The sequence below is a fragment of the Nannobrachium achirus genome, assembly GCF_963921795.1.
Source record: "Nannobrachium achirus genome assembly, chromosome: 7".
Classification (NCBI taxonomy): Eukaryota; Metazoa; Chordata; class Actinopteri; order Myctophiformes; family Myctophidae; genus Nannobrachium; species Nannobrachium achirus.
In genome coordinates this window covers 11322544-11350438 of record NC_137816.1, presented here as the reverse complement: position 1 = coordinate 11350438, position 27895 = coordinate 11322544, and the positions used below count along the sequence as shown (strand labels likewise).

At 42.8% G+C, this 27895-nt stretch overlaps 1 protein-coding gene across 1 annotated transcript in view; it reads left to right on the top strand.

The window, feature by feature from the left end:
* ush2a (Usher syndrome 2A (autosomal recessive, mild)) overlaps positions 1 to 27895 on the top strand; it is a gene marked incomplete at both ends in the record, with an annotated part of 371709 nt that overhangs the window by 53074 nt on the left and 290740 nt on the right. The window contains 6 exon segments of the mRNA XM_080730052.1: positions 3097 to 3314; positions 6711 to 6932; positions 9857 to 9950; positions 18303 to 18498; positions 19567 to 19697; positions 23511 to 23718. Of these exon segments, the coding sequence (XP_080586178.1) occupies positions 3097 to 3314; positions 6711 to 6932; positions 9857 to 9950; positions 18303 to 18498; positions 19567 to 19697; positions 23511 to 23718 (1069 nt within the window).

The window sequence follows — 27895 nt, the reverse complement described above, 5'->3', positions numbered from 1 at the left end:
GAGAGGGGTTACTCTAGCTACTTTAAAAACTTGAGGAAATGTACCGTGCTTTATGGATAGGTTTATTATATGGGTTATTGAGGGGGAGATGATTTCAGCTGAGTCTCTTAAGTTTTTTGTTTTTGCTTTCCTTACTAATCGGTTGACTGTGTTTCTGCATTTTTTTAAATCATCTAATGATTGCTGGTCCCTATTTTTCCTATGAATAATAAACTTTTTATTTCTAAGTTCAATAGCCATTAAAATATCCACGTTAATCCAGGGTTCAGTTATGGTTTTACACCTGATTTCTTTACTAGGAGCAATTTTATCAACAACTGGTAAAAACATTGACTTAAAACAGTCAGATGCGTTATCTGCTGTCAAACAATTAAAAACAGGCAACCAATCCAAGCTCCCAAGTGAACTTGAAAGTGCCTCACTACTGTAGTTTCTCAAAGATCTTACCTTAATTTGTTTGTGACAACCGGATGCTGGCCTCTGGATCTTTCTTGTGCAAAAAATAATGGAATGGTCGCTCAGACCGTAGTGAATAACCCCACTTTTTGAAATGTTAGATCTGTCAGAAGTTAAAATCAGGTCAATGGTGGTTTGGGAGGTATCACTAATTCTTGTGGGCTCATTAATAAGTTGGTGGAGATCAAAAAAGTAGCTAAAGTTTTTTAAAGCTTTGTAAATGCTGGTGTCCTTTTTTTGGATGTTGGAATTTAGATCCCCAATAATTATGGCCTCAGATTTTACAAAATCAACTGTGTTTACACAGACCTCTTCCAGGATTTTGTAAAAATTATTTTGATCAGGTGGCCTATAACAAGCCCCTACTAAAATGGGTTTAGATTTTGGGAGCAGGATGTCCAGCCACACAGCCTCTATGTGCTCATGATCTAGATCAGATCTGGTGTTAAAAACAATATCAGATCTCACATAGATACAGACACCACCTCCTTTACGGTTCCTATCTTTTCTAATAACAGTGTAATTATTTAAATAAATTTCAGAATCATTTATGGAATCATCTAACAAAGTTTCAGTAAAACATAATATTCCAACCTTGTTTGATTTGAACAGTAATCTAATATCAGTCATTTTTTTCAGAAGACTCCTAACATTAAGATGCAAAATATGCAGACCTTTGGAGGAGAAAAATCTGTCCATGTCTTGTGGTCTAATAACGAGCTGGTGATGCAATTTGGCATTTGGGCCACTGGGGGAGCCAGAGGGTAGTACATCTAATGTTTGCAAGGCAGAGTAAGAAGGGGCTCGGTCAACTACTTTCACGTGCGGGGATACTTTGATATGCAAGCGAAAGTTTAACAGCATGATGCATGTTATCAGACAGCATATTAGGCATAGTCAAAATGACTATAGGTGACCGAAGATGTACAGCAAACATTAAAATGAAGCATATAAATGAAGACATTACCAGTCAGTAAATCTCGATTTATAACCCTGGGCATTTACTGTTGCCCGAGCTTTAGCTGAGGCCTAAGGCAACAATGAATGCAAAGCTTTCAGAATCATCAAAGATGGTGGTCATCCCAACCACAGATTGCACGTGCTACCACAACACCAATGGCAATAGATTGCTAAATAGCTTCTTCCCCCGGAAAATCTGAAATGAATGATCTGTCCAGAGAAATGAAAAACCGGCCTGGGAATCACTAATGTCACGAGGGACCAGAACAAAATATGTTTTTTTACCTGTACACAAGATGTAAAAATAAAGAACACCTTGAACCTTGAAAGCCAGAACAATAATTTATTCATCACATACATAGTCCTACGTAGTCACAAAACCCATGTTGTTCCATGTTAGACTTGCTCCTTCTTCAGCAAGGTACCAGTTTAGCTCATGGCTGATTGGTCAGCTACTGCCATATCAGCCCTATGGGTTGATATGTTATCACTCCTCTGGGTTAACAGATATCTTGTCAATTCCCTCACCCAGCACAAATGCATGCTGGGTATATGATAACATCTGATGGCACATCCCCATGTTCAGATGTGTTCAGTCTGAAATGACACGCAATCACATCACGTTCATTGAACAGGTCCCAGACCAGTCTGTCCCATGGAAGTAGGAGAGACCACACACACTGTGCGTGTGTGTCTGTGTGTGTGCGTGCGCGCGTGTGCATGTGCGTGCATAGGTTTTAAGTAACTGAGGCAGTACTGTACTGTAGTTTCATCCCGAGTACAAAGCATTGCATGATGGAGACGGAGAGAGGGATGGAGAGAGAGAGAAGGAGAGAAAGAGAGGGATACACATTTGGGGGCTGGCCATATTTGTGGTCTCAAAGACTCATCCCTCTTCTCTGTGAAGTGTTTTATATGGATGTGAGCTCGTCTGTGCACGTGTGTGCGTGCGTGCGTGCATGCGTGTGTGTGTGTGTGTGCGTGCCACACTCCTGACTTGGTCTCCAGATAAAACACTTCAGCATCCTGTCTGAAGTGTGTGTGTGTGTGTGTGTGTGTGTGTGTGTGTGTGTGTGTGTGTGTGTGTGTGTGCGTGCGTGTACAGTATGTATGTTGTGTGCAAGTGAGGTACTGGTAGCTTAGTCCGCTCCCTGCTGTGTGCCTCAGTGTCCCAGCCCACACTGCAGCAAAGCAGATAACACACACACACACACACACACACACACACACACACACACACACACACACACACACACACACACACACACACACACACACACACACACACACACACACACACACGTACACCGGTGTATGTGCTTAGTGTCTTATTTGTTTGAGCGAGCCTGACTAGATGTGTTTTATCAATAACCCACAAATAGTTCAAACATCATGAATAAAAACAATTATTAACCCACAAATAATTCAAATAGACGATCATTGCAATGATCGTCATGAATGTGTGTTACCTAATATCCTTATTACTCCTGAAGTGCTTTATATCCTATTTTAACTTTGCTGCTCCCCTGTCTCTCTCTCTCTCTCTCCTCTCCTCTCTCTCTCTCTCCTTGCCTCCCTCCCTCACTTTCTGTCTCTTTCCCTCACTCTCTCTTTCTCCCTCTATCTCTCTCTGCCTCCCCCCTCCTCCCACCCCTCTCTATGTCTGTCTCTCTTGTCTAGGTGTTCTATGTCATCATTCAGTTTGGAGGTCTGTTGCCGGGGTCAGTTCTGATCCAGAGGCGGACTGTTTCCACCACAGAACCACAGCCTGGGAGCAGCAGTTCGGATGCTGTGTGGTCTGACTGGCAGTACATGGCCAGAGACTGCAGTGTGTTTGGACTGGAGAACGATGGGCCGCTACTCACACCAGACTCTGTTAACTGTTTACAGCTCCCTCGGTAGGTACTGTGTGTGTGTGTATGTGCGTGTGATTGGCATTCACCAAATATTCGAATATCAAAGTCACTATTCGACGTTGTTCACCCAAGTCGAATATTCGCTTATTTCAAATAGTTTTTTTATTGTTTTCTCTTTAAAAAATCTATAGTTTATAAAGCTTGGCTAGATAGGAAGTCATAAGAAAGAGTTGTCAATGCCCCTGGTGGATGAATTTGTTAATGCTCTATACCAGGGGTTCTCAAACCTTTTTAGGCCGTGACCCCCAAAATAAACATATTTGAACTGGGGAACCCCACCCTGACAAGCACTTGGAATTGTAGGTATTACATTTAATGTGATGGAGGGATGGAAAGTCTCTTCTCTTCTCTTCTCTTCTCTTCTCTTCTCTTCTCTTCTCTTCTCTTCTCTTCTCTTCTCTTCTCTTCTCTTCTCTTGTTTGATGGAAGAGATGTTTTTGGGGAAACCAGCTCTCCACTCGGCAGTGTTGCTGTGTGTATATCCTTGTGTACTGGTTGGTTTGTGTGCATGTGATTGTGATTGTGCATTGCGTGCGTGCACATGGATGTGTTCATGCAAGTTGGCTGGAGTCCTGACTATGTTTTCCCAGTGAGACAGACTGAATGGGTTTGGCTGCTTCATGAAAGACCTCCAACACACTATCTGTCTGTCTCTGTTTCTCCCCCTAGGGGAGCTTTACACACACACACACACACACACACACACACACACACACACACACACACACACACAGACACAGACACAGACACACACACACACACACACACACACACACACACACACACACACACACACACTCTGTTCCAGTTGATGAGAGAACATTTGATCTTGGCCAATCAGAGAAAAACAGGAAGTTTCTAGCTGTGACCCTATTGGCTGGTCAGTCTCCTCTATGATGACAAGATTAGAGAGAAACATGTTGGCTTGTTTGAATAATTGAGAGCGCACGCGCGCGCACACACACACACACACACACACACACACACACACACACACACACACACACACACACACACACACACACACACACACACACATCCTGGCACACTCACAGTGGCACTAGATTGATAAAGGAAACTGCCACGATGCTTTGGCACAGCTATGTGTAGTACCAGGTAGAGAACTGATCTTGGATCAGTCTATGACACACACACACACACACACACACACACACACACACACACACACACACACACACACACACACACACACACACAGTGTTGGCAGTTAGTTGTACCAAGGCTTGGATTGGCACCAGATAGAACAGGTATGATGTAAACATGGCTGTGTTTTCCCTATAACCCTTCCTGGAACTGCTGGCATGGAAGCAGCTACAATAACAGAATAACACATTAGTTGATTGATATTTTAATTATTTGGAGAAAAGGGTTAAACATAATCTTATGTGAAGATAATTTCCCTTCTAAGGGTTTAATACCTTTATCCCTGGCATCCCCATTTTGGGCATGTGTTATAAGCAAAATAATAAATGAGAGAGAGAGAGAGAGAGAGAGAGAGAGAGAGAGAGAGAGAGAGAGAGAGAGAGAGACCATTATTAGACCCCATTAGCATTTGTTTTGCATGAAAAACATTCCTTGGGCTAAAAACGGAACCCAAAAGACTGTGAAAAGTGATTAGCTCAAGGAATCAGAATAATTAAAAACCCCTAGTTTGACCCCTCACATCCCACTTAAAGCAGACTTTTTGGGAGTAAATTTTTCCTTTATAGTATGGTGTCTGTATAGTAAGTGAATGAGACTGAAAATTACCCTAGCTGTCAAACATTTTGCCCGCATTTTTGCGAGGGACATGGGACTGGGAGCTCAATTTGTTATGTAACCTTCATAGTTGACAAAACCACTGAGAAACGGACCTTTGCTCTCGTGGTCACAGAAGTATCGGATTCGCCCCAACTACATCTTGTTCTGATAAACATCATGTCCAGGTGATTTGCTTCATTTCTTGAAAAGGCCTGGGCAATCATGATACAGTATATACAGTATGCACTGGCAACTGTTTTAGGTGTGTGTCAGTCTAGAGATATGAAGAACCACGGGGTCTTTACGTTAGCTGTAATACAGATAAACACATTATTGTGCTTGTCTCATCAGACTATATTGTTGAAGCTATACCTGCAACTTAAAGGACCTGCAACACTTGTTTGTGTTGTTTTAGCTGCTTGTTTGTGGGTGGTGCACGCCCTCCCTAGACCAAACCTTGTGGGTAAATAATGGTTCATTGATTTATTTTAACACAGCAGAGCAATTCCACCTCCCGGAAACATTTGTGTTTTATTTGTCTGCAGCGAGCGGGTGTAAAAGATGGGTCTATTAAACAGTGGGGTCACAGGAGAGTGAGGAGAGGAGGTAGCAATGGCATTAGTTCCCAGACCTGCTTGGGTACATCATTGCAACAGGGCCCACCCCACGATAATGTGTTCTGGGAGTAATACATCCCATTGATAACTTAAACAGTTGTTGAGCATTATTTAAACTTTAACAATGAATGCACTCTACAATACCACACACACACACACACACACACACACACACACACACACACACACACACACACACACACACACACACACACACACACACACAACACACACACACACACACACACACACACACACACACACACACACACACACACACGCCAAGTGTGAGCGTGACAAAGTACAGACAGTACAGTAAAATGCTCAGTATTAATGTATCCATTTGTAATGCATAGCCTTTACAAATGTTACGTGTCCATTCGTTTCCGTTATCCACGGCTTTCCAACGCCCCATAGTGCATTGCGCAGACGTTGTACCGAGCTTCCGGCGCCGCAGCCGAGTGTGATTTACAAGCTCACAACGGGCTGCATCTGCGACGCGACGTGAGCTTGTATGTCTGCTGTTAAACTGGAAGTGTGGTCCAAATAATCTCCAGTAAACTCCCGCGGAAAGAGGTGGATAGACTACACAACGTGTAGAGACATGCACAATGCACATAATAAAGTATATACAGTTGCACACTGTGCACCATAAAGCAAGGAAAGGTGAAAGGCAGAGGCATAATGGTATCTCTACCAGGCCACATGCCAGGGATGGATAGATTATGACAACACCCCTGAGTGCAACATCCAATCAACTACAAATTGGAGTTGATGAGGGGCCTCTATAGAGCACACCTCCAAATGCGAAGAGTTGTACTAAATGTTGTGGAAACACTATTTTTGCCTGCCGCTTCCTCGAATCCAAACAGCAAACAACCCATGTCTTACTCAGCCCTTTGTAGACCACATGCTTGGTGGAGTTATGTACTTGCGATCCGCCTCTCTCTAGTTTGTAATTAAAAAGACTCCCTGTGTGTGCATGTGTTTGTGTTTTCAGCGAGGTGCCATACACAGGAGGTAACATCACTTTCAGCCTGCTGACCCCAGAACCCAACCTAAGACCAGGCTACAATGACTTCTACAGCACCCCTGCCCTGCAGAGGATGGTACAGGCCACCCACATCAGGATCCATCTGAGTGGACAGTACCACACCACAGCAACAGGGGTGAACCATTTGCACAGATTCTACGCCATCAATGAGATCACTGTCAGTGGAAGGTGAGAAGTCATAACAGATTATTGAACTTAATTAATTAAGTAATTGATTAATCTTCTGTTGAAAATCAATCCAATTATATTTTACTAATCAAGTACTTGGTTTTTTGATGTATTGTAAATTGCTAATATGCACCACTTTACCTAAATAAATGCTACATTATTTTAATGCATTACTTGCGCCAGCAGTGTGCGCAAGCACTGTGTTCGGCTGCGTATGTAGGTAGGTAGGTAGCTGTGGGTGTTTAAGCCTGTAGCCCAATCAGGGACCAGCATTTCTGTCAACGTCATCATTGACAGCCAATGAGGGACCAGCATTCCTGATGCCAGGGATGTCACTGCCATCGCCATATATGGGCATATCGGTCGGATCAGCGGTTCTGGTCACCGGATCTCCATATACGGTATGGGCGTATTGTTTGGATTGGCAGCTACGGACAACCGCCTATCCGTCCGACTGAATGCCAGGCACAGCAATCGCTTAGTTTGTCAGCGATGCTAGCTCAGTTTTTGTACATTTATAGTAGGATGGGAGAATTTCTGAGAATCTCACTCTGTAAGTTTTAACACGTTTTGCACAGATGAGGACAGATCGTTTGCAGATATATTGAATGTTGGTGTGTTTAACAGACACAAGAACTGTTTTAATGCAGGTTTTGTAGGCGTTTAACACACGTGTTCATTAAGCTGACAGCGAAGGCTTTCTTCTGACTGTGGTAATTATGAGATTATGGAAGAAGCAATCATCTCTCTCTCTAAGCTGTTTTAATTAGTAGCTTGTTGTTAGACTGAAGTAGGGGGAATTTAAATGCACTGTAATATCAACTCGGACCCTCTCACCACTACCCCCCCATTCATCCATCTCTTCTGTTCCATAATTCCATCTCTCCCTCAATCTTCTCTTCCTCTCCCTTCTGAAGCATGTAAATGGCATTTTGGCAAGACAAAGGACAGGCTGTGTATGGCATGTGTGTGTGTGTGTCGTTTGTCCTACACAGTACACACATACTGTACAATGTATAAAAAACCATGTCCTGTTGGTTTGAATGACTACATGATAATGAGATGTTATACATTTATTTGGATGTCATGCCCTGGCTGTTCTTTACTCTCACTTAACTCAGTTAACCAAACTGTTATGTTTAATATTTTCTATTATGTTGTGTCTGCAGTGACAGTGAGGATTGTTGTCTCACCACACATTGTGATATTATTTGACATAAGAAAGCTGTGACTAGAGTATTACGTATAGAATATCATGTATTTCATTTTTAAACAATATCTCACAAGACTTTGTGCTGTTGTACTGTATAAGAAAGGCTAAGATTCAGTCGGAGGCACGAGGCCACAGTAGTAACATCACATCTGATAACAGCACAACATCAATTGGGTGTAATATTGCTTTCATATTATAGATCTACTACACACTCTTTATAAGCTCTTTATTATAATGTCTGCAAAGCCAGTGTTTCAAGTGGCATCAAACTTATCTAACCTATATTTGGAGTACCACCCATTTTCAATATTGAACTATGTCATTAATGGACTTTACAATACAAACCCCAAAATCAATCCTCAGTTCTAGGCAAACACAGAAGGGGGGAACTTTTTTTTTTATATTTCCACAGAACTCCTCTAAGGCATATTAATGACAGTTCAATATTGAAAATGTGTGGGTTTCCCCTTCAATGTTTGAAGGAACGAAGCAGAAAACCATTTGGACTTGTTGAATCGCAGCGGTTTGACAGGCACATATGCAGTTAGTGACAGTGTATCTCTTCAGTATAAGCTTGGAGATGTTCTAATTTACTATACATACGTCTGTCCGGCCAGCAGCCGTCGCCCAGCAGGACTCTACTTGACCTGATATTCACGTTAGAAGGTCAGCGCTTATCCAAACATGAATGTACCAGTAAATTGCATTCATTTGCATCCATCTTTATTTGACTACTGAAGAAAGAAAGAAAGACAAATCTGAAAATCTGAATAAATAATTGAATGACTGACCTGTGTGTGTGTGCGTGCTGTGCACGTGCATGCATGTGTGCATGGAGGGCTGTCAGCCATGCTCTTCCATTATTCTGATATTCTGATTCTCAGACTGACGTTTATAAATGTTAAATGGAATTTCCTGATGGCCTCACTGCTGCTGGATGGACAGAATAAAAGGAGACGATGTCACTTAACTTGATCATTTTGAATTTGGATTGTTAAAATAAAATTAGGAAATGTTTTTTCAACGTCAGAAATTAGTCAAAATCTGGGTTAGGGTTGGTATTGGGAGAATGCACAATAACCTAGAATGTGCATACCCCCCCCCCCCCCCCCCCCCACACACACACACACACACACACACACACACACACACAGTGCTTCTCCTCAAACGAGTACCTACCCCTCCCCCCTCCCTGTGTCAGTCTCCCTCCTTCTCCCTCACGCTGATAGAGCTCCCACATGTCTATATTTGGGCATAATCATGAATTGTGCTGACATTGGGGATCTCCAGATATGGTCATGTGTCCTGACTCATGAGACACAACCGATACAGTTGCCATGTCGGTCAGGTATGATGTCAGTATTGTGACATAAGGCACGTCCATATTTGGCCATAATCCAGGCACCCTTGCCTAACAACGACAATTTGCGCTTATGATTGTGTTATCTCCATATGAGGTTATCAGTCTGCCTGTCGTGAACACACCTCCATATCTTTAGGTAGTCCTATGGTATTCCTTTGATTATCCTACCTTTTTCTTGTAAATTGAGTCCTGTGTAATGATTGCAGAAAATGGGTTTTAATAAAGTGCGTTTCAACTCAAAACTCTCTCTCTCTCTCTCTCTCTCTCTCTCTCTCTCTCTCTCTCTCTCTCTCTCTCTCTCTCTCTCTCTCTCTCTCTCTCTCTCTTACTGACTCTCTCTCTCATTAGATGTGAGTGTCATGGCCATGCAGATCATTGTGACATCACAGTGACACCATACCGCTGTGCATGTGTGCCAGAGAGTCACACGGAGGGACACAATGTAAGTAAGACAACCAGACATCCTGTGCACTCTCTTCGCACACTTTCACAGGGACCATGTTACCTCCACAACGCACACGGATGCATGTTATTTGTGTGTGTTGTGTGTTTATCTGCAGGTCTGAAGAAAGTTAGATCACAACACCTAACACACACTGATGATGCGAACGCTCACACATGGCATGCCTATGAACATGAACACACACACACACACACACACACACACACACACACACACACACACCCACACACAGTGGAAACCCCTGGGGAAACCCTCCTCATGGTCTTAATTAAGCAGTTTTCCACTTAACGACATGGAGAGGACATCTCTAATGAAAGCCCCCCCATCTCTACCACACACGCACACACACAATTAATAGAACCCCTATTCCCTTCTGTCTTATAGGGAATGTTTTATTCTCTTATTTGTTGGAAGTTGATTTGGTGCTGGGCTTTAGGGTTGTGAAGGTAACCGTCATCTGATGTGGGGGAATAGAACCTGCAACTTCCTGAATCCCTTTAGACGCAAATTCCCGGGTTCACTGATGTCAGCCTAAACAAAATTTCACATAATGTACAGTATGTGTATCCGTTAAAGATGAAGTGCCATGTTTTTTTCCCCCACTAAAACATGATTATCAGATATTATGATTATACTAGGAGGAAGATTTTTTCCAAAAAAGTGTACAGAAGAGTTAAAATTAGGTTTGTATGTGGCCACACCCACCAGTTCATTAAGTATGCCTGGTTGTCATGGTGGGTGGTGACCCAGCTGAAGTTAGCCACATCCACGTGTGTTGGGTGAATGGTAAAAGGGGAGGGGATGAAAAGTTACAAAACTATGGCACCACCTCTTTAAAACACCTTTGATTTCCAGGGAGACACATTATTAATGAACATTTTGACTGACACTTAACACATTTACTGACATTGACGCAATAACTCGTCATTTGAAATCCGACAGTTCACTGACATTGACTACATAACCCATGTCATTTCGGGGTTTTCAGTGATTGCGCTAGAGGGCGCTCTTCATCAACGCATGAATGGTGCTAGTTTGCTAAGAGACGGATACAACCGGAAATGACGTCATCCCAAAATGTTCCGACCCCATTCACTTCCATGTTATTGGATTTGGAAAAATACATTTATCTCTTTCCCAGATTGAGTTTTTTGGTCAAAACAAGCTTTTTTCTACGGACCCTAACTAAGGAACGAATCATCACAGTGTTAGACTGCTATAGTTTTGCCATAAATAATGAAGATTACCTGCCAAGGATTTTTCCTATTTTATTTACTAGATTTCCGATGGCTCCCGTTCATTTCAAGTATTTTCTTTCACGTGGAGAAGAAACAATGCAACCGCATTTCACCCATTTATTAAAAGAGCCTGATGCGCTATGAAAAAAAAATGGCTAGCCAAAGTCAAAGGTCTCTCTCTTTCACTTCCTCCTCAGCCCCTTTCCTCCACATATCTTTTCTTCTCTGATCTTTCCATCTCTCCTTTCATTTACTCCCTCTCTCATCTCTCCTTTTCCATCTGTCTCTCCATGGTCTGTGACAGTGACATTTTCCCAACATGCATCAGTAGTGTCTCTCTTTCTCTTCATCCCTCTCTTACTATTATTTTATCCCTCCTTTTTTCTTTTGTTTCCACTTAGTTTTTCGTTATCTCTCCCCTTTCCACATTTCTCCACTGTTCACTTCTTTTGCTTCTTCATTTCTCTGTTCCTTCTTTCCGTCCTTTCTGCCATCCGTCCGTCCGTCCATCCGTCCGTCCTTTCTTCCTTCCTACCTCTCTTTCTTTTCATCTTTCTCTGTCTCTGTTTCTCTCTCCTTTTCTTTCTCTGGTTCTGTTTTTCTCAGTGATAACTGTATCTAGTTAGCAGGTGGTAACAGATGGGACAGGAATAAGCAATCTGAGTATATGGTAATAACTGTGTGTGTGTGTGTGTGTGTGTGTGTGTGTGTGTGTGTGTGTGTGTGTGTGTGTGTGTGTGTGTGTGTGTGTGTGTGTGTGTGTGTGTGTGTGTGTGTGTGTGTGTGTGTACCCGTGAGATTACTGTAGAAACTACATTAATCCCTTTTGTGAACAAAACCACCCTCCAGTGAAAGACATCGGTATGTCAGGGCTGTAGCGTGTGTGCGTGCGTGTGACGTGTGTGCATGCCTGCCTGCCTGCCTGCCTGCGCGTGTGTGTGTGCGTGCGTGTGTGTGTGTGTCCAACATGTCCATAGCGTGAATATTCAGGACCCCTCTTCTGTCTTTGTAATACCGGAGCATAAAAGGCTGGGGGAATATTAGCGATTAATATTGCATGCATTCTGTTGGCTTGGATAGGCCCGGCTCCCTGACGGATGTTCTACTAATCTGCAGAATTTCCACAGTGACATTAAAGTGACAGAAATGCTCAGACATGTGTCAGAATGATCAACGAGAGAGACACACACACACACACACACACACACACACACACACACACACACACACACACACACACACACACACACACACACACACACACACACACACTTTATTCTCTCGTTCTTTCACTTTCTTTTGATTCTTTCTTGTGTGCGCACTCTGTCACTCTCTATCTCTCACCCTGTCTCTCTCTGTCTGTCCACAGCTGATGGCTTCTGTCGTTTCTGAGCATTAGATCACATTTTGTATTATACACATCACACACGCATATCTACACTCTTTATGCATGTGCTCTCTTTCTTGTGAAATCCTATTTGTGAGCCCTCTGTTCCTCCTGCATATCTATAAATACTGCATGTCCACTTCTTGATTGTAATTGAATATCATTTGAACTAGTACTATTTGAAATGAGGACATTGTCATTCTTCTCTGATTCTCTTTCCATGTCTCTTCTCGCAATTTTACACAAGTATCACAGATTAGGTTATGGTTGTATTCCATATGGTGTGTGTGTGTGTGTGTGTGTGTGTGTGTGTGTGTGTGCGTGTGCGTGTGCGTGTGTGAGAGAGAGAGAGAGATGGACAGTTATGGATAGTGACAGTGCTTGGGGTCGTTCAACATATATGTTGTCAAAGGCTGCAACTGCAGCAGATTTCCACCTATAGGCTGGGGTTAACTGGGTTTAAACTGGACACACAAATACATACATATGCACACACACGCACGCACGCACGCACACACATACATACTGGTGCCACAACCTTTCCAAAGAGAGCATGAAATTGGTCATGGCATTCAGGATGGGATGGGTGGCATCTCTCTCTCTCCTCTCTCTCTCTCTCTCTCTCTCTCTCTCTCTCTCTCTCTCTCTCTCTCTCTCTCTCTCTCGCTCCTTCAAGTAGGCCATCTGAATGTCCACATACAGGATCCATTAGCCTAGACTCCACACTCAGCAACTTCTGTCTAAACTGTCAGAGTACAGCAGATGTTTTATTTCCCCCAACACCCCCCTCCCTCTCTCTCTCTCTCTTACACACACACAAACACAAAATACTTGTGCATTTCTGCTTTTGCATATGAATGTTTTGTTTTATGACATACTTGCTATCTTGCATTATTCAACATTCATACATTTTATCGTCATAACAATTTACTAATTTATTCGTTATTCCAATTGATTCCTCCCCGCACACGCTTCTGTGTTGTCACTGCTGTTGTACCCTACTGACTCACCTGCAAGTGAGGAGCCCCCACCCCCAGGAGTCCTACTCCCCCCGACCAACACTCCCTGCTGACTGGTGCCGCCCCAGCCCGTAGGATTACGTGCAGTGACAATTTTCAACCTCCCCGGCCGGCTTCCCTCCCCTGAACACGGGCCAATTGTGTTCATGTAGAAGCTCGACAAAGCCGGATGCACCGCGTTTGTCTGTGTGAAAGTGAGAGTGTGCTTTTATTATGTAGATAGGTATGTTCAAGTCCAAGTCATTTGATAATACTCTAAAGATCATTTAAAATGATACTGGTACGTTGCAGTCTCCCACTGGTCACATCCTTCTTTACATTTCAAGCATGGAGACTCTAGGATATAGTATGTTTCCTTGTCGTCTCTACTGGGTTTAGATGGTGCAGCAACGAGTCAACCGGTGAAAAGCTTTTGTCTGCAGAAGAGAAGCACAGTGTTGGGTTTTTTACTCTTAACTCCCAACTAGCAGTCCCTGCTCTCATTAGCAGGCTGGGAGAGGAAGGGATGGAAACGACAAGAAAAGAAAAGAAGAAGAAAGCGATGCCTCTTTCATTTGCTATGGTAATGTTTCCTGCTCACATAGTCACTGTGGTGATGGGGGGGGGAGAGAAAGATGGAGGAAGTGATTTCTCTATAGGAGAACAATAAGGCATGAGTAGACTGGGAGGGAGAGAGAGGGACGGTATGAAGGGGGAAATATGGATGCAGAGAGGGAAGGGGATGAGAAGAATAGAGGTAGAGAGGGAAGGGGATGAGAAGAATAGAGGTAGAGAGAGGGGAGGGGATACGAAGAAGAGAGATGGAGAGAGGGAAGTGTGGGTGAGAATAGGAGTAGGAGAGATATATAGAGGGAATGGAGGAAGAGAAGAGGTAAGAGTGGATGAGAAGAAATGGGGAGGGAAAGGGGGGGTGATGAGAAGAGACCTGGAGAAAGGGAATGGGGGATTAGAAATCGAGAGAGGATCCCTCTTGGAAGTGCAAAAATGGAAGAAAAAAATTACATTTAATATGAACCAGACTGACAGGTAATAAGACAGACAGACATGCAGTCCAACAGGCAGGTAGTTAGACAGGTAATCCAACAGACAGGTAGATAGACAGAACTACAGACAGACTGGTTTAAAGACAGACTGTGTGTGTGTGTGTGTGTGTGTGTGTGTGTGTGTGTGTGTGTGTGTGTGTGTGTGTGTGTGTGTGTGTGTGTGTGTGTGTGTGTGTGTGTGTGTGTGTGTGTGTGTGTGTGTGTGTGTGTGTGTGTGTGTGTGCGTGCATGCTTGCATGTGGTCTTCTGAGAATATCCTGCTGTTTCATCAGATCCTCTTAATAATCACTCTACAGGGAACCATGCTACCAATGCTGTTCGCACGCATGCACACACACACACACACACACACACACACACACACACACACACACACACACACACACACACACACACACACACAGGCCTGTTATGTTGTTCATGCTGACAGGCATCTCTCAGTACTGTCTGTCTATAGATGGTTTCAAACTGATAAAATTAACAATAAACATGTCAAAACATATGCACTTCCATTCAGTTTCCTGGATACCAAATAAAAGCGCCATGATCAGTGATAGAGTGGCCGTCTTAGAACACAGAGGGTTCCCAAAGGGTTCCCAGTTCGATCCTGGCTCCCCCAGAGTTGGTGTCAAAGTGGCCTTGAGCAAGACTTTGAACCCCTAGTTGCTTGTGTGTCAATGGGTGAATGTAATGCACATGTCATTGTAAAGTGCCTTGGATAAAGGCACTGTATAAATGCACCATTTACCATTTACCACTCCTTTTTTGGAGAAGCCACTATATAACATTAATCATTGATGGTGGGAGTAAGAGACAGTAAAACAAATATAATATATGAGAAAACGTCTTTATATCATGTTTTACTCGGTTTCAACATTATCTTTAGTGATTTGAGGTTTATTACTGGATAATGTCTATATGTACTGTACCTCCGGTTCACTGTTTCCATCCATTAACTGACAGGTTTGTGTTCCTGACATTTGGATGATTGAGTTTGATTTAACTGTGTGTGTGTGTGTGTGTGTGTGTGTGTGTGTGTGTGTGTGTGTGTGTGTGTGTGTGTGTGTGTGTGTGTGTGTGTGTGTGTGTGTGTGTGTGTGTGTGTGTGTGTGTGTGTGTGTGTCCGCGCACGGCGTGCATGCAGTCACACAGACTTTCGTCTGCATGGACAGACTAACAACCCTCTCTCTTTCTCTCCTCTCTTTTCCTCCACATCTCCCCATATGCTCACTCATTCACACAGTCTCTTGCTCCGCTCTCTCTCTCTCTCTCTCTCTCTCTCTCTCTCTCTCTCTCTCTCTCTCTCTCTCTCTGGACTAGTATTGGGACGATATGAAAATTTCATATAATAAATCATGATTTACGATATTATCGTGATAATCAAAATCCATTATCTTGGGGCGTTGCGATGCATTGTGAGCTTGTAGATCGGCAATTTTTTGGCAAAGACATTTGATAGAGAGTTAAAAAAAAGACTGTATCAAGTACGTATATTATAAGTACGTTTTACCAATAGAGGTTTTAAATGGTACCGATATGCAGCTCTGCAAATAAAAGGTGAATTGATCCCAGTGCAGGACGGACGACAATATCACGATATACTAAAACTCCACGATACGATTATCGTGATAGTTTTTTTTATCACGATAAACGATAATATTGCATATCGTCCCATCCCTCTTTTTTTCCTCTCCTCCCTTCCCCCCTGTGTCTTTTCATACATAATAGACTGCTCAGGTCTGAATGTGTCACATGGGAGGAACTCGCCGTTTTTTATTTATTTTGTATATACATTTTTAATCCTTCCATTTGATGCCCTCATGTCTGCTATAATTTGTACTGACTGCTGAACACAATCAAAGAGGGCCGTCCTCTCACCTCGCCTCTGCTCTGTACAACACACAACATGCATGTTTTATTCCTGCACCGCCCCCTCCCTCCTCTCCCTTCCACACACCTTGACATGTTTATTTTGACATGAAAGTGGTCGTGTTGAGAGGCTTGGCTGCTGGAAGTCATTCCTCATTAGCGGGCGGATTTCCCTGTGACTTGCGTGCACGCGCGCCTGTGTGTGTGTGTAGCATGCATGTGTGTGACAGAGAGAAAGAAAGAGAGAGTGCACACATTCACGAGAGCAAAAGTGTGTGTGTGTGTGTGTGTGTGTGTGTGTGTGTGTGTGTGTGTGTGTGCGCGCGCGTGTGCGTGTGACAGAAAGAAAGAAAGAGAGAGTGCAGTGCACACATTCATGAGAGCAAAATTGTGTGTGTGTGTGTGTGTGTGTGTGTGTGTGTGTGTGTGTGTGTGTGTGTGTGTGTGTGTGTGTGTGTGTGTGTGTGTGTGTGTGTGTGTGTGTGTGTGTGTGTGTGTGTGTGTGAGACAGAGATAGAGAGCGAGAGAGAGAGAAAGAGAGAGAGAAAGAAAGAGTGCACAGCACTCATTGCATACTGTGCACACGGGAGAGGAACATTATGTGTGTGCGTTAATATTCTGTAATGAGTTCCTTTCATGAGGTACAGAATACCTCTGTGTTTTCTATTCAGTTAATGTGTTTTATTCAAATCTCTCTTTAGATTTAAACACGCCTCCTTTATCTCCGTCTCTCTCTATATATATATTTCTTTGTGTTCTGTAAAAGTGTGCAAGTCCTGTGTCAAGAGACATTTTGTAATACTCATATATGCATGCATGCATAGGCACACGCACACAAAACACACATTGTGATTCTAAGAATCTACTTAAAGTACCCCCCCCCCCATCCACACACTTTAGCACGTTTGTGTATAAATGCTTACATTGTAAACGTCAAGGGACTATTTCATTCTGAACATATGGTTGTGTTTGTAAAATCACACAATGATAGACTAATTAATTGAAGACGTGTTTGCGAATGCTTAGGGATACAAAATTGTGAGGAAAATATGATTATATATATATATATATATATATATATATATATATATACAGTATATATATAATCTGTACAAAATGTGGTTGTAATGACTTAGAATTGTTATAAAAGTGTGAGACTGTCTACAGTTTTGATTGATTAATTATTTTTATTAGACAAAAATGGAGAACAGTACAAGTATGGTCAATACAATTGAAATGTACTACAGTACAAGTACAGTTAAACACCCTGCCTAAAAGTAACATCCCAAATAAGACCTTTTACAGTCTTTTTTACATTGGAAGCCCTCTGTATTTAATTCATGGACATAATAAATAGCAAGCAAAGAAAACATTCAATAATATTGCAGTTATAAAAACACTATTATTACAGTAAGACTGAGAGTTATAATTGTTCACTACATGTGTAGCCTACTGTACCTTTTAAACTGCAATTAAAACTATGAATTCCTATTGAGCAAAAACATTTCAATAAAGGGAAGTACCTCAGTTGAACCTTTGAAACAGAAGGGTTTCAAGCAATCAGAAAATAACTATGACATATCTTTACTATAGTATACTATAAAATGTCTTGTGTTTAACCACTTAAGAGCCCTATATTATACTTTATAATTTAGTTTTTTTAGCATGTTTGAAGACATAAATGTGAAAATGTGAAATGTTTTACCTATTAAACGTGGTTGAACGTGGTTAACCTGATTGACATATCTGTGTGCTTATGTGTGTTTCCAATACAGTGCCAGAGATGTGCACCCCTCTACAACGACAAGCCCTTCAGGCCAGGTGACCAGCTCCAGCCCATGAATTGCCGCCCTTGCCAGTGTAATGGCCACGCCCACTCCTGTCATTATGATGTCACAGCTGATGACCAACCAGATGAGCACTATCGGGGAGGGGGAGGAGTCTGTGACAACTGTATGCACAACACTACTGGTACTGATGATGATGCACACTGCTGATGGCATGTTACACAGTTAATGGTACCATGTGGTGGTACAGTGGTGACGTTCAACACTACGGTTGTTGCAAGCCTCACTCAACCCTAGTCACATTTTGAGGTATGGACAGAACTCCTCTAAGTCGCCCAGTGACTAGCCCCTAGTCACATTCTGACTGGGCGCTTCATAAGTCATTGCCCCCTCTAGTGGTCTAAGAAGAAAAAGGAAAACAAAGGCATTCCCTGAGTGGGATTTGAAACCACGAGCTTTGGATTCTCAGCCACCTGACCCTGCTGCTCACGCCACAGGATCCATGATGGAGGCGCGTCGTCTCAGGCGATCATGAGCCCTTTGAGACACCGCAGAGCGAGCGGTAGTGAGCTAGTTGCTGTGTCGAGCGGTGCGAACGTCACATGAGCCGACTCAGCGCCGTTACCGAGTTATGTGCCGTTATGGACAGAATAGTAAATCTTTGTCCCCCAGTATCCACGTTGTCAAAGATAATACCAAAAAAAGCAAGGAGGCCACTAAAACCAGGGCACTCAGGGAAGATAACTATTTCGACTTTAGAGGAGTTCTGCCCATACGTCAAAGTGAGACTGGGTTGACTGGTACGATGTTCAACACTACTAATAAGAGGTAAAAGAAATTAACGCATTTTAATCGCGCTTAGTTTTTGCACCATAGAACCTTTCTCACTGGACAAGTTTCAGGCATACCGATCATACCGATGCACCAACCACTGGCACAAAGCCCAGTGCGCGCAATGGGAGAAGCCGCTTATTTGCTCAGCCCAGTGGATGGGAAATTTTGATTAAAAAAAACTCACTCGTATACCAAAATGCATTTTAATTGTAATAAAATGGCTTCTCAGATCAGATATTTATATGCGATTAAACATGCCATTAATTTCGATTAATTAATTACAAAGCCTTTTTAATCGAGTCCCAGCCCTAATTGCATCCATACTGATTTGCTGTAGAATCATTAACAGTGTAATCATTATTGTAATAATTTTATAGTGACCTCCATGTCTGTCTGTCTGTCTGTCTGTCTGTTCTAGGTAAGAGCTGTGAGTGGTGTAGCAGACAGTTTTTCAGGTTGGAGGGATCTGATCCCTGGTCAGTTGATGTGTGTCAGCCCTGTGACTGCCACGCCCCAGGAACAGTCAATGGCAGCATGCAGTGTGATCAGGTACACACACACACACACACACACACACACACACACACACACACACACACACAGAAACAGTATAATGCAGAAACACATGGTACGTATATGTAGGGACACAGATACAGACTTACACACAAACACATTTCCATGCCGGTTATATTGATCTATTGGATGTGTTAAGTGCGTGTGTATTCCTAGCGCCATCTATCAGCCATCTGATGTAGGAGGAAGACACACACACACACACACACACACACACACACACACACACACACACACACGTGCACGTGTGAGCAGCTAGTATGTAAAACTCTCATTAACACACCTTCAGTCTCTGGAGAAAACACACACAAACATGGACATGCATACTTACACATGCACACTCACTCAGTGATGCATTGCACACACACAGAAACATACCTGTGCATACTGTATAGGTGGTTATCAAAAGCGTGTGTGTGTGTGTGTGTGTGTGTGTGTGTGTGTGTGTGTGTGTGTGTACACAAAAACATGTGCGCACACATGCTGTATACGGCCATAAACAAATAATTTACAAACGAATTCAACACACATGTTGAATTCCTTGAAACTCGCACAAAAGTGAGCATACATGCGCACGCACACACACATGCGAGCACACACACACGCATGCACGCACGCACGCACGCACGCACGCACGCACGCACGCACGCACGCACACACACACACACACACACACACACACACACACACGAACACAGATGTCAATAGAAACACTGGAAGACAAATTCAGAATCAATCCGGGGGTCAATTCCTAGCAGAGTGGGTGGAGACGGTTTTACATAAATTCCAACAATAGCCAATCAGACTCCTCCTCTCCAATATCCAATAATGTGTGCTTCTCGGTTGCTCTTCTTCTGCTGTCGAATAAAAAGCACTGAGATACAGTGGTGAGGTGTCGATTTATCACCACATCAACATACTAATTAAACTGGAGGTTTAAACTCTCCTTTTGCAGTATAATTAAAGGAGTAATGCAAATTTGCTTCAAACACGTGTCTGTAAATCAATCTGTGTAGTAGTCACTTTTGAAAAGGTTGAAACGGGCACTGCCAACCTGTACACATTTAGCATTGCAGATACAGCATTTTGACATCATTTTGACATCAAAGTACTGTGGTACAGTACAAGTTGACTCTCTCTAAATCAGAGGTGCTTCATTTCTTTTGGTTCAGGTCAACCCTGTAAATACGTTTTTCCATCCACGGCATTTACATTGTTCATTTAGAGTACCTTACATTTATGTCCCTGTTACAGATGTTGTCCAAAATCATGCAGATCGGTACACAGTATCTCTGTAGCCGTTAAATGGAACGGGTATTTCTTACATTGATGCTCCTACATATTAGCATGCAAGCACCAGTTAAAGTTACTTTCCATCCCTCATATACTGTGTGCACAGTGCACATCCCATAATCCACACACTGCACATCATTTCGGAGCTCATATCTTTGAACGGGTAAGGGCTAGTTAATCAAAAATAGCCGATCTGCAAGCTCACAATTAGGGATGCCCCGATCACGTTTTTTTTGCGCCCGATCCCGATCAAATATGTTTGCTCCCGATTCGATCCCGATCCTTCCCGATCCGATCTTTCGGCAATGCATTGAGGAAAAAGAAAGGAAAAATGCTTTTATGTTGTCCTTTAAGGTTGTTTTTTTAATTTAAATAACAGTATCCATTCTATCCAAGCTTCTTTTTTCACTTAGTGCAGCATTGTATCAAAACAAATTAAAAATAAAGCTCATCAGCTTATATATTTTTTAAATATATAAAGACAAGTTGTTTCCCGATATTTTTCTCCCGATTCCGATCTTTTGAAATCAGCCCCGATATCCCGATCTCCCGATCCCGATCTGGGCATCCCTACTCACAATGCATCGTGTTGTGATGCGTTGTGAGCTTGTAGATCAGCTATTTTTGGTGAAGAGACTTTGGTATAGGCTTGATAAAAAAAAAAAGAACGCATCAAGTACAGTGCAACTCAGGTTGTTTCATTAAGAGGGTCTAAGGCGTTCAACGGATCCATTCCAAGTATGATCAAAGTATTCTAGGGCACCCCTGGACTTGTTATGGCACCCTAGACAATGGCACCCTAGAAACCCTACTCTAAAGTACACAAAACGCTGGTGACGTGCAGTGCTCTGAGCAGAACGCAGATCTCTGTCAGGAGGCGTGTCCTACTAATCTCTCCATATCATTCTGTCTGTCTCGCTCCGTCTCTGTGTCTTGCTCTCTCCCTCTCTCTGTGTATTTGTGCGTTGGTGCAAGAGACACTGTGTATGTCGTTGCGAACTTCTCCCCAAGGACAACAAAACTACGTACACAATGGCATTATGGCAAACACATTTTTAAGTTCCTTTTCTCTGTTTTTGTCATGTGTACACAGACTACACACACAGGTCATTCAGGCGAACTAAAAAAGAGCTTGCATAGCCTTCATCAGGGTCCACTGAATATGACAGGTGATACATTCGATTATATACCCACCACGGACTGTCGATCATCATTAAATCACTATAGGTTCAAATTGACATGTACACCACACTGACCACTGACGGATCTGCGGTTCTGGTCAACCGGATCACGATATATCTCTATCTTTGGGTTTATTGTTTAGGGATGGGATGATATGAAAATGTCATGTCACGATTATTGTGACCAAATAAATTGCGATTTACTATATTATCGCGATAATCAAAATATCCCCAACATCTATTATCCTGGGGAGGAACATTTTTGGGCAAAGAGATTTGGTAGAGAGTGAAAAAAGGCTGTTTCAAGTGTTATTTCCAGGTTATTAAAAGTGAATTGATCCCAGTGCCTGACGGAGGATAATATCACGATAAACATAAATCTCCACGATACGATTATTGTCAGTGTTTCTTATCACAATAAGAATTATACCGATTATCATCCCATCCTTAATGGCGGTTCTGGACAACCGGATCATGATATATGTCAGGCACGGCACTCCCTCAGGTCATAATATGTCGCCCGCATGTTTGAAGTCGGACGGTCGGATGGACGGTCCTCAATATAATATAGGTGAACTACAGAGAGATGTACAGACATGCAAACTGACATACAGAGATTTTGCACATTAATTATAAAATGTACAGTATTTATTGATAAATATTGTATTTATTATAATTATGAAAACGGATAGATTGTCATGTATAAATCAATATAATTTCAACATAACATTGATAAAGGTATCATCAATCACAATATTTATATTACTTACAATAAAAACGTATTGGTTGAATTCGATATGGAGGCAAATGCCAAAGCAAGGCTGTGCGGAATTGCAGGAGTGTTACACTATTCTAGAATTCTATTCTTTCTCATTGTATCAATTTGGTTTGCCAGTAAACAATTAATGTAATTTGTTGTGATCCAATTAGAATGGGAGAGGAAAGCGACAGCTCAAGGAGGTTCAAGGAGGGTGCGTGTGCATAAGTGTGTGTGTGTGTGTGTGTGTGTGTGTGTGTGTGTATGGGGGGGTAAAGACATACCAGGAAGAAGGCAGTAGGATGGGAGTAGGCTTGGCTCACCCTGCCCTATTCTCCCACAATGCACCAGCACTGTAATTAACTCATCACAATGTGATCCGTAAAGGTACCCTTTCCCTTTGTCTGTCTCTCTCTATCTATCTCACCTCTCTCTCTCTCTATCTCTCTCTCTCTCTGTCTCTCTCTATCTCACCCCCCCCCCCCCCTCTCTCTCTCTCTCTCTCTCTCTCTCTGTCTCTCTCTCTCTCTCTCTCTCTCTCTCTCTCTCTCTCTCCAGGTGGGAGGTCAGTGCAGCTGTAAAGCAGCGGTAGCAGGTCGTAGGTGTGCAGAGTGTTTACCTGGCTGGTTCGGCCTGCGGGCCGGGAGCCCTGAGGGCTGTGTGCGCTGTAACTGCAGCCACCAGGGCACGGCTGGCGCTGCAGGAGGCCTGGAGCCCCGCTGTGACCAGGAGACAGGACAGTGTCACTGCAAGCCCCACGTCACAGGTTAGAGATGGAACAGTGTTTCTCAAACTTTTACATTTCAAGGTCTCCCCTTAACTCTGACAGTGTACAAATGGAACCAAATGGACCTGTTAGGGTCCATTTGGTTCCATTTGTATATTGTTAGAGTTACAGACTTGTATGGTTCAATTTAGGTCCCCATAAAGGAACCCACAAAGTCCCTGGAATCCACTTTGAGAACCACTGAGATGGAACAACCTCACTGAGCATCCACACGGTGTGGATTAGTGGCTTCGTTTGAGTTGCAGGACACATTTGCACGGTGTCATGTTTTTGCTGAATGTTAACCCACTTTTCCTGACTGTTTGCCTAATTCTGCTCAACTTTCATCAATCATTGCATGCCCAGAATGGGGACAATAGGGTACATGTGTCTAAATAATGCATTGCATAATGGTAAAAACGAATACTAAAAAAGCTTTTCACTGTCATGTTGCCGTTGAAAGTGTAAAACTGCTACAGTGTACAAAATGTACAAATGCTAGGTTTGTACACTCTCAAGAGGTAAATGAAAAGGATTTTAACATGTAGTGCATCCGACCTACAAAGTAAAGTACAACCACAAACATTAGTTTAATAATGATAACCCATTTCTGGATATACATAATCAGCCAAAATAGCCTACTTGAACTAATTATGTATGGCTACAATGTGTAGTAATAACATATTATACAGTATGTATTAATTAACTCTTATACTGCTTTGGACGTTCCTGTTCGCCCCAATTCTCAAGAGACCTCCGCGCCAATACGGCGCTCGTTCGCGTTCGTTCGTTTACCTTGTTGATGTCCTTAAGCTGATGAGGGGTCGCGCCGCCGTGTACTGTAAACACATTTTCCGCGGTGATGGTGTAAAAAATCCATTATGCGTTAACATCAACGGAGACCAATTCACTTCCTTGTTGATTCCTTGTGGCTGTGAGGCTCTGTGGCCAGTGACTGGTCTGAATGCACGGCAACACATAACAGGCAAATTCACATTCATTCTCGCATGACGCCGCCCTCTGCTGCCTGGCAGACCAAAGTGCACTATTGCACAATCAAAAAAATAAATAAATAAATAAATAAATAAATGTCTATCTATCTACTATAACGTCGCAAAGGTAAGCCGCTTTTTGATGGCACCAGACCCAATAAATAAATAAATAATCTGGCAGTAGGAGAGTTAATAACATATGAATTAATACATACTGTAGTATGTTTACAACCTGAATATAATAGTTTCTATGTGGTCATCAATAAACGGTAATAACATATTATATGGTCATCATCTCACACACTCTAGCACACATCATGCTTGAATATACACTTATATTCACAGCCTGTGATGTGCATGCACTCATATAATGTACACTATACACTTTCTCACACACGCAGACACCAAATAAACAGGCTTTTCCTCCGGTTGGTCCACGGTTAGTGATGAATGGCTTCAGTCTCTTCCGTGTGTGTTTGAAAAACGCCCTCATGTGAAATGCAAAACCAACCAGCAACACATCATGGCTATTGCTAAGCCGATGTTCAAAGTGCGTGTGTGTGGGTGTGTGTGTGCGTGCATGCATGCATGCATGCGTGTGCTGGTGTTTAATGGTCTAATTGGTTGTCATGTTGATTAGAACAAACTACTGCCTCTCTTCTTCCAACCAGAACCACTTCCTGTGTGTTTGTTCTGTCCTGTTTGTGCGCTCGCTCCCACAGGTATTTCTCTGAAATGAGATTTGATTATGGCAATTTATTACCTAGCTGCTATTCTGAGTGGAGAGGGGCAGTGGAGGGAGCACGAGAGAACACACACACACGCGCACACACACGCGCACGCACACACACACACACACACACACACACACACACACACACACACACACACACACACACACACACACACACACACACACACACACACACACACACACACACGTGCACACTCACTTCTAACAAGGTGCCAAAGTGCAGTGTGTTCATAATAGTGTCTGAAATGGTGATGCATGAGCCTGTTAACCAACTGGTCACTGATAAAAGGGCTGGGCCGTGTCCCAACATACACACGCACGCACGCATACACACACACACACACACACACACACACACACACACACACACACACACACACACACACACACACCATGTGTGTTATATCGTAGATTTAAATATCTAAAAATAAGTACAATGCTTGGCAACATTTTAGATATGCATAATGTAATTTCTAGGGGGTAATCACAACTTTGCTTATGTCTGTAAATTCAAAAGACAGCGATGTTTAAATCATTTTATTTATTCACAAAGTCTTTGTCTCACTCTCTCTATCTCTCTCTCTCACTCACACACGCACGCACAGACACACACACACACACACACACACACACACACACACACACACACACACACACACACACACACACACACACACACACACACCACTCACCCCTATGAAATATGATCTGTGCAGAGAAATACATTCATATCTATAAATTCATTAAAGTGGGTCTGGGCAGGGAAATGCCAAGTGTATACTGCAAGCACGCACACATATGCGCGTGCACACATACACACACACACACACACACACACACACACACACACACACACACACACACACACACACACAGCCGTGGAGCCTGTATTGCCTCCAGGTTCCATTTAGGGACAGATTGCCTGTCATAGAATATGTATGGCATATTCAAATAAGCTCTGCCCCCCACACAGTACATTATATTATGTTATATTATATTTTATTATAACAGCCTGATAACCTGATAACCTAGTACATATAAACCTGCTTTGTTTTCAGTTGTTTTAATGGCTTTAATGTTTGTGACTTGGTTTTATCAGCTTGAAATAGGCTCTCCCTCTCCCTATTTCTCTCTGTGTCTCTCTGTGTCTTTGTGTGTGTGTGTGTGTGTGTGTGTGTGTGTGTGTGTGTGTGTGTGTGTGTGTGTGTGTGTGCGTGTGTGCGTGTGTGTGTGTGTGTGTCAGGTTATTTTGTGGGTGCAATAAGGCTCTCTCTCTCCATCTCCCCCTCCCTTCCTCCATCCCCCTCTTCTTCTCTCTGGCCCTGATCACGCTCGCTATGTCCATATTTGTTGACACATCGCTCTGTGACTCTAGCTGGCGTGCAGATATACCCATATATGAACCGGACATGTGCAACACCTAACCCTAACAGCGGGTTCACGCTGGACGAAGAAGCGCTGCAAAGCGCAGGGCGCACACCACACTAGCCAGTCCTTCCAGGGCTCATGTTGTTAACCAATCGCACCTGTTTAGCGGCGTGGAACTCTGCAGAATGCAGGGGTAGTTTCCGCATGTTTTTCGTGTGCCTTGCAGTGAATCTGACAAAACATCAGATAAAAAAAATCCATTGAAAACCTTATAAAACAAACACGTTATACAGTAGGCCTGCAGTTACTCTAAGCCCAGCAACGACAGACAGAAACTTGCCTATTTCACTTATGCCATAACACATTTTCAGACGGGTTCATAATAACCCCACACAAGAACCCGTGAAACACCAGGCAAGCTTCTATTTTCACTTTATGTAGTCTTTTCTTTTTCATTTTTGTAAAACTATAGTGACATGTCGAAAATAGGGACAAAAAGGTTAATGCGGTTACATTAACACGAATAATAGAGATACAGGCTTTTCAGTCATTAACAGGTGATGTGGACGGTCACAACTCACTGTTATTTTTACACCCCTCCTTAGATCTCTCCATCACTCCATCACTTTTTTTTCTATCCCTTCATTCCTTTCTTGTAGTGATTTTATTTATTTATTTTCTCTCTCCGCGAAAATTAAGTGTTTGGCCTCAGGTGAGCCATCCATCATACGCAGAGAGGCTGGCCCTAATGATGAACTGCACTCACAGACAGGCACGCACACACACACACACACACACACACACACACACACACACACACACACACACACACACACACACACACAAAGGGGAAACGCTGGTTCATAGAGGCCATACATATTTTGTTAATTCTCATTTTCAATTTCTCTGTCCTCCTTAATTTTCTCTCCATTTTTCTCTCATTGTCCCATCCCCCACCTCTTCAAAGAATTATTTAGTTCTTTATTAATTCGATATTTAAAAGTCGGCTATTTATTAACGTCACACTTTTCTTACGTTTCTGTGTGTGTCTCTCTCTCTCTCT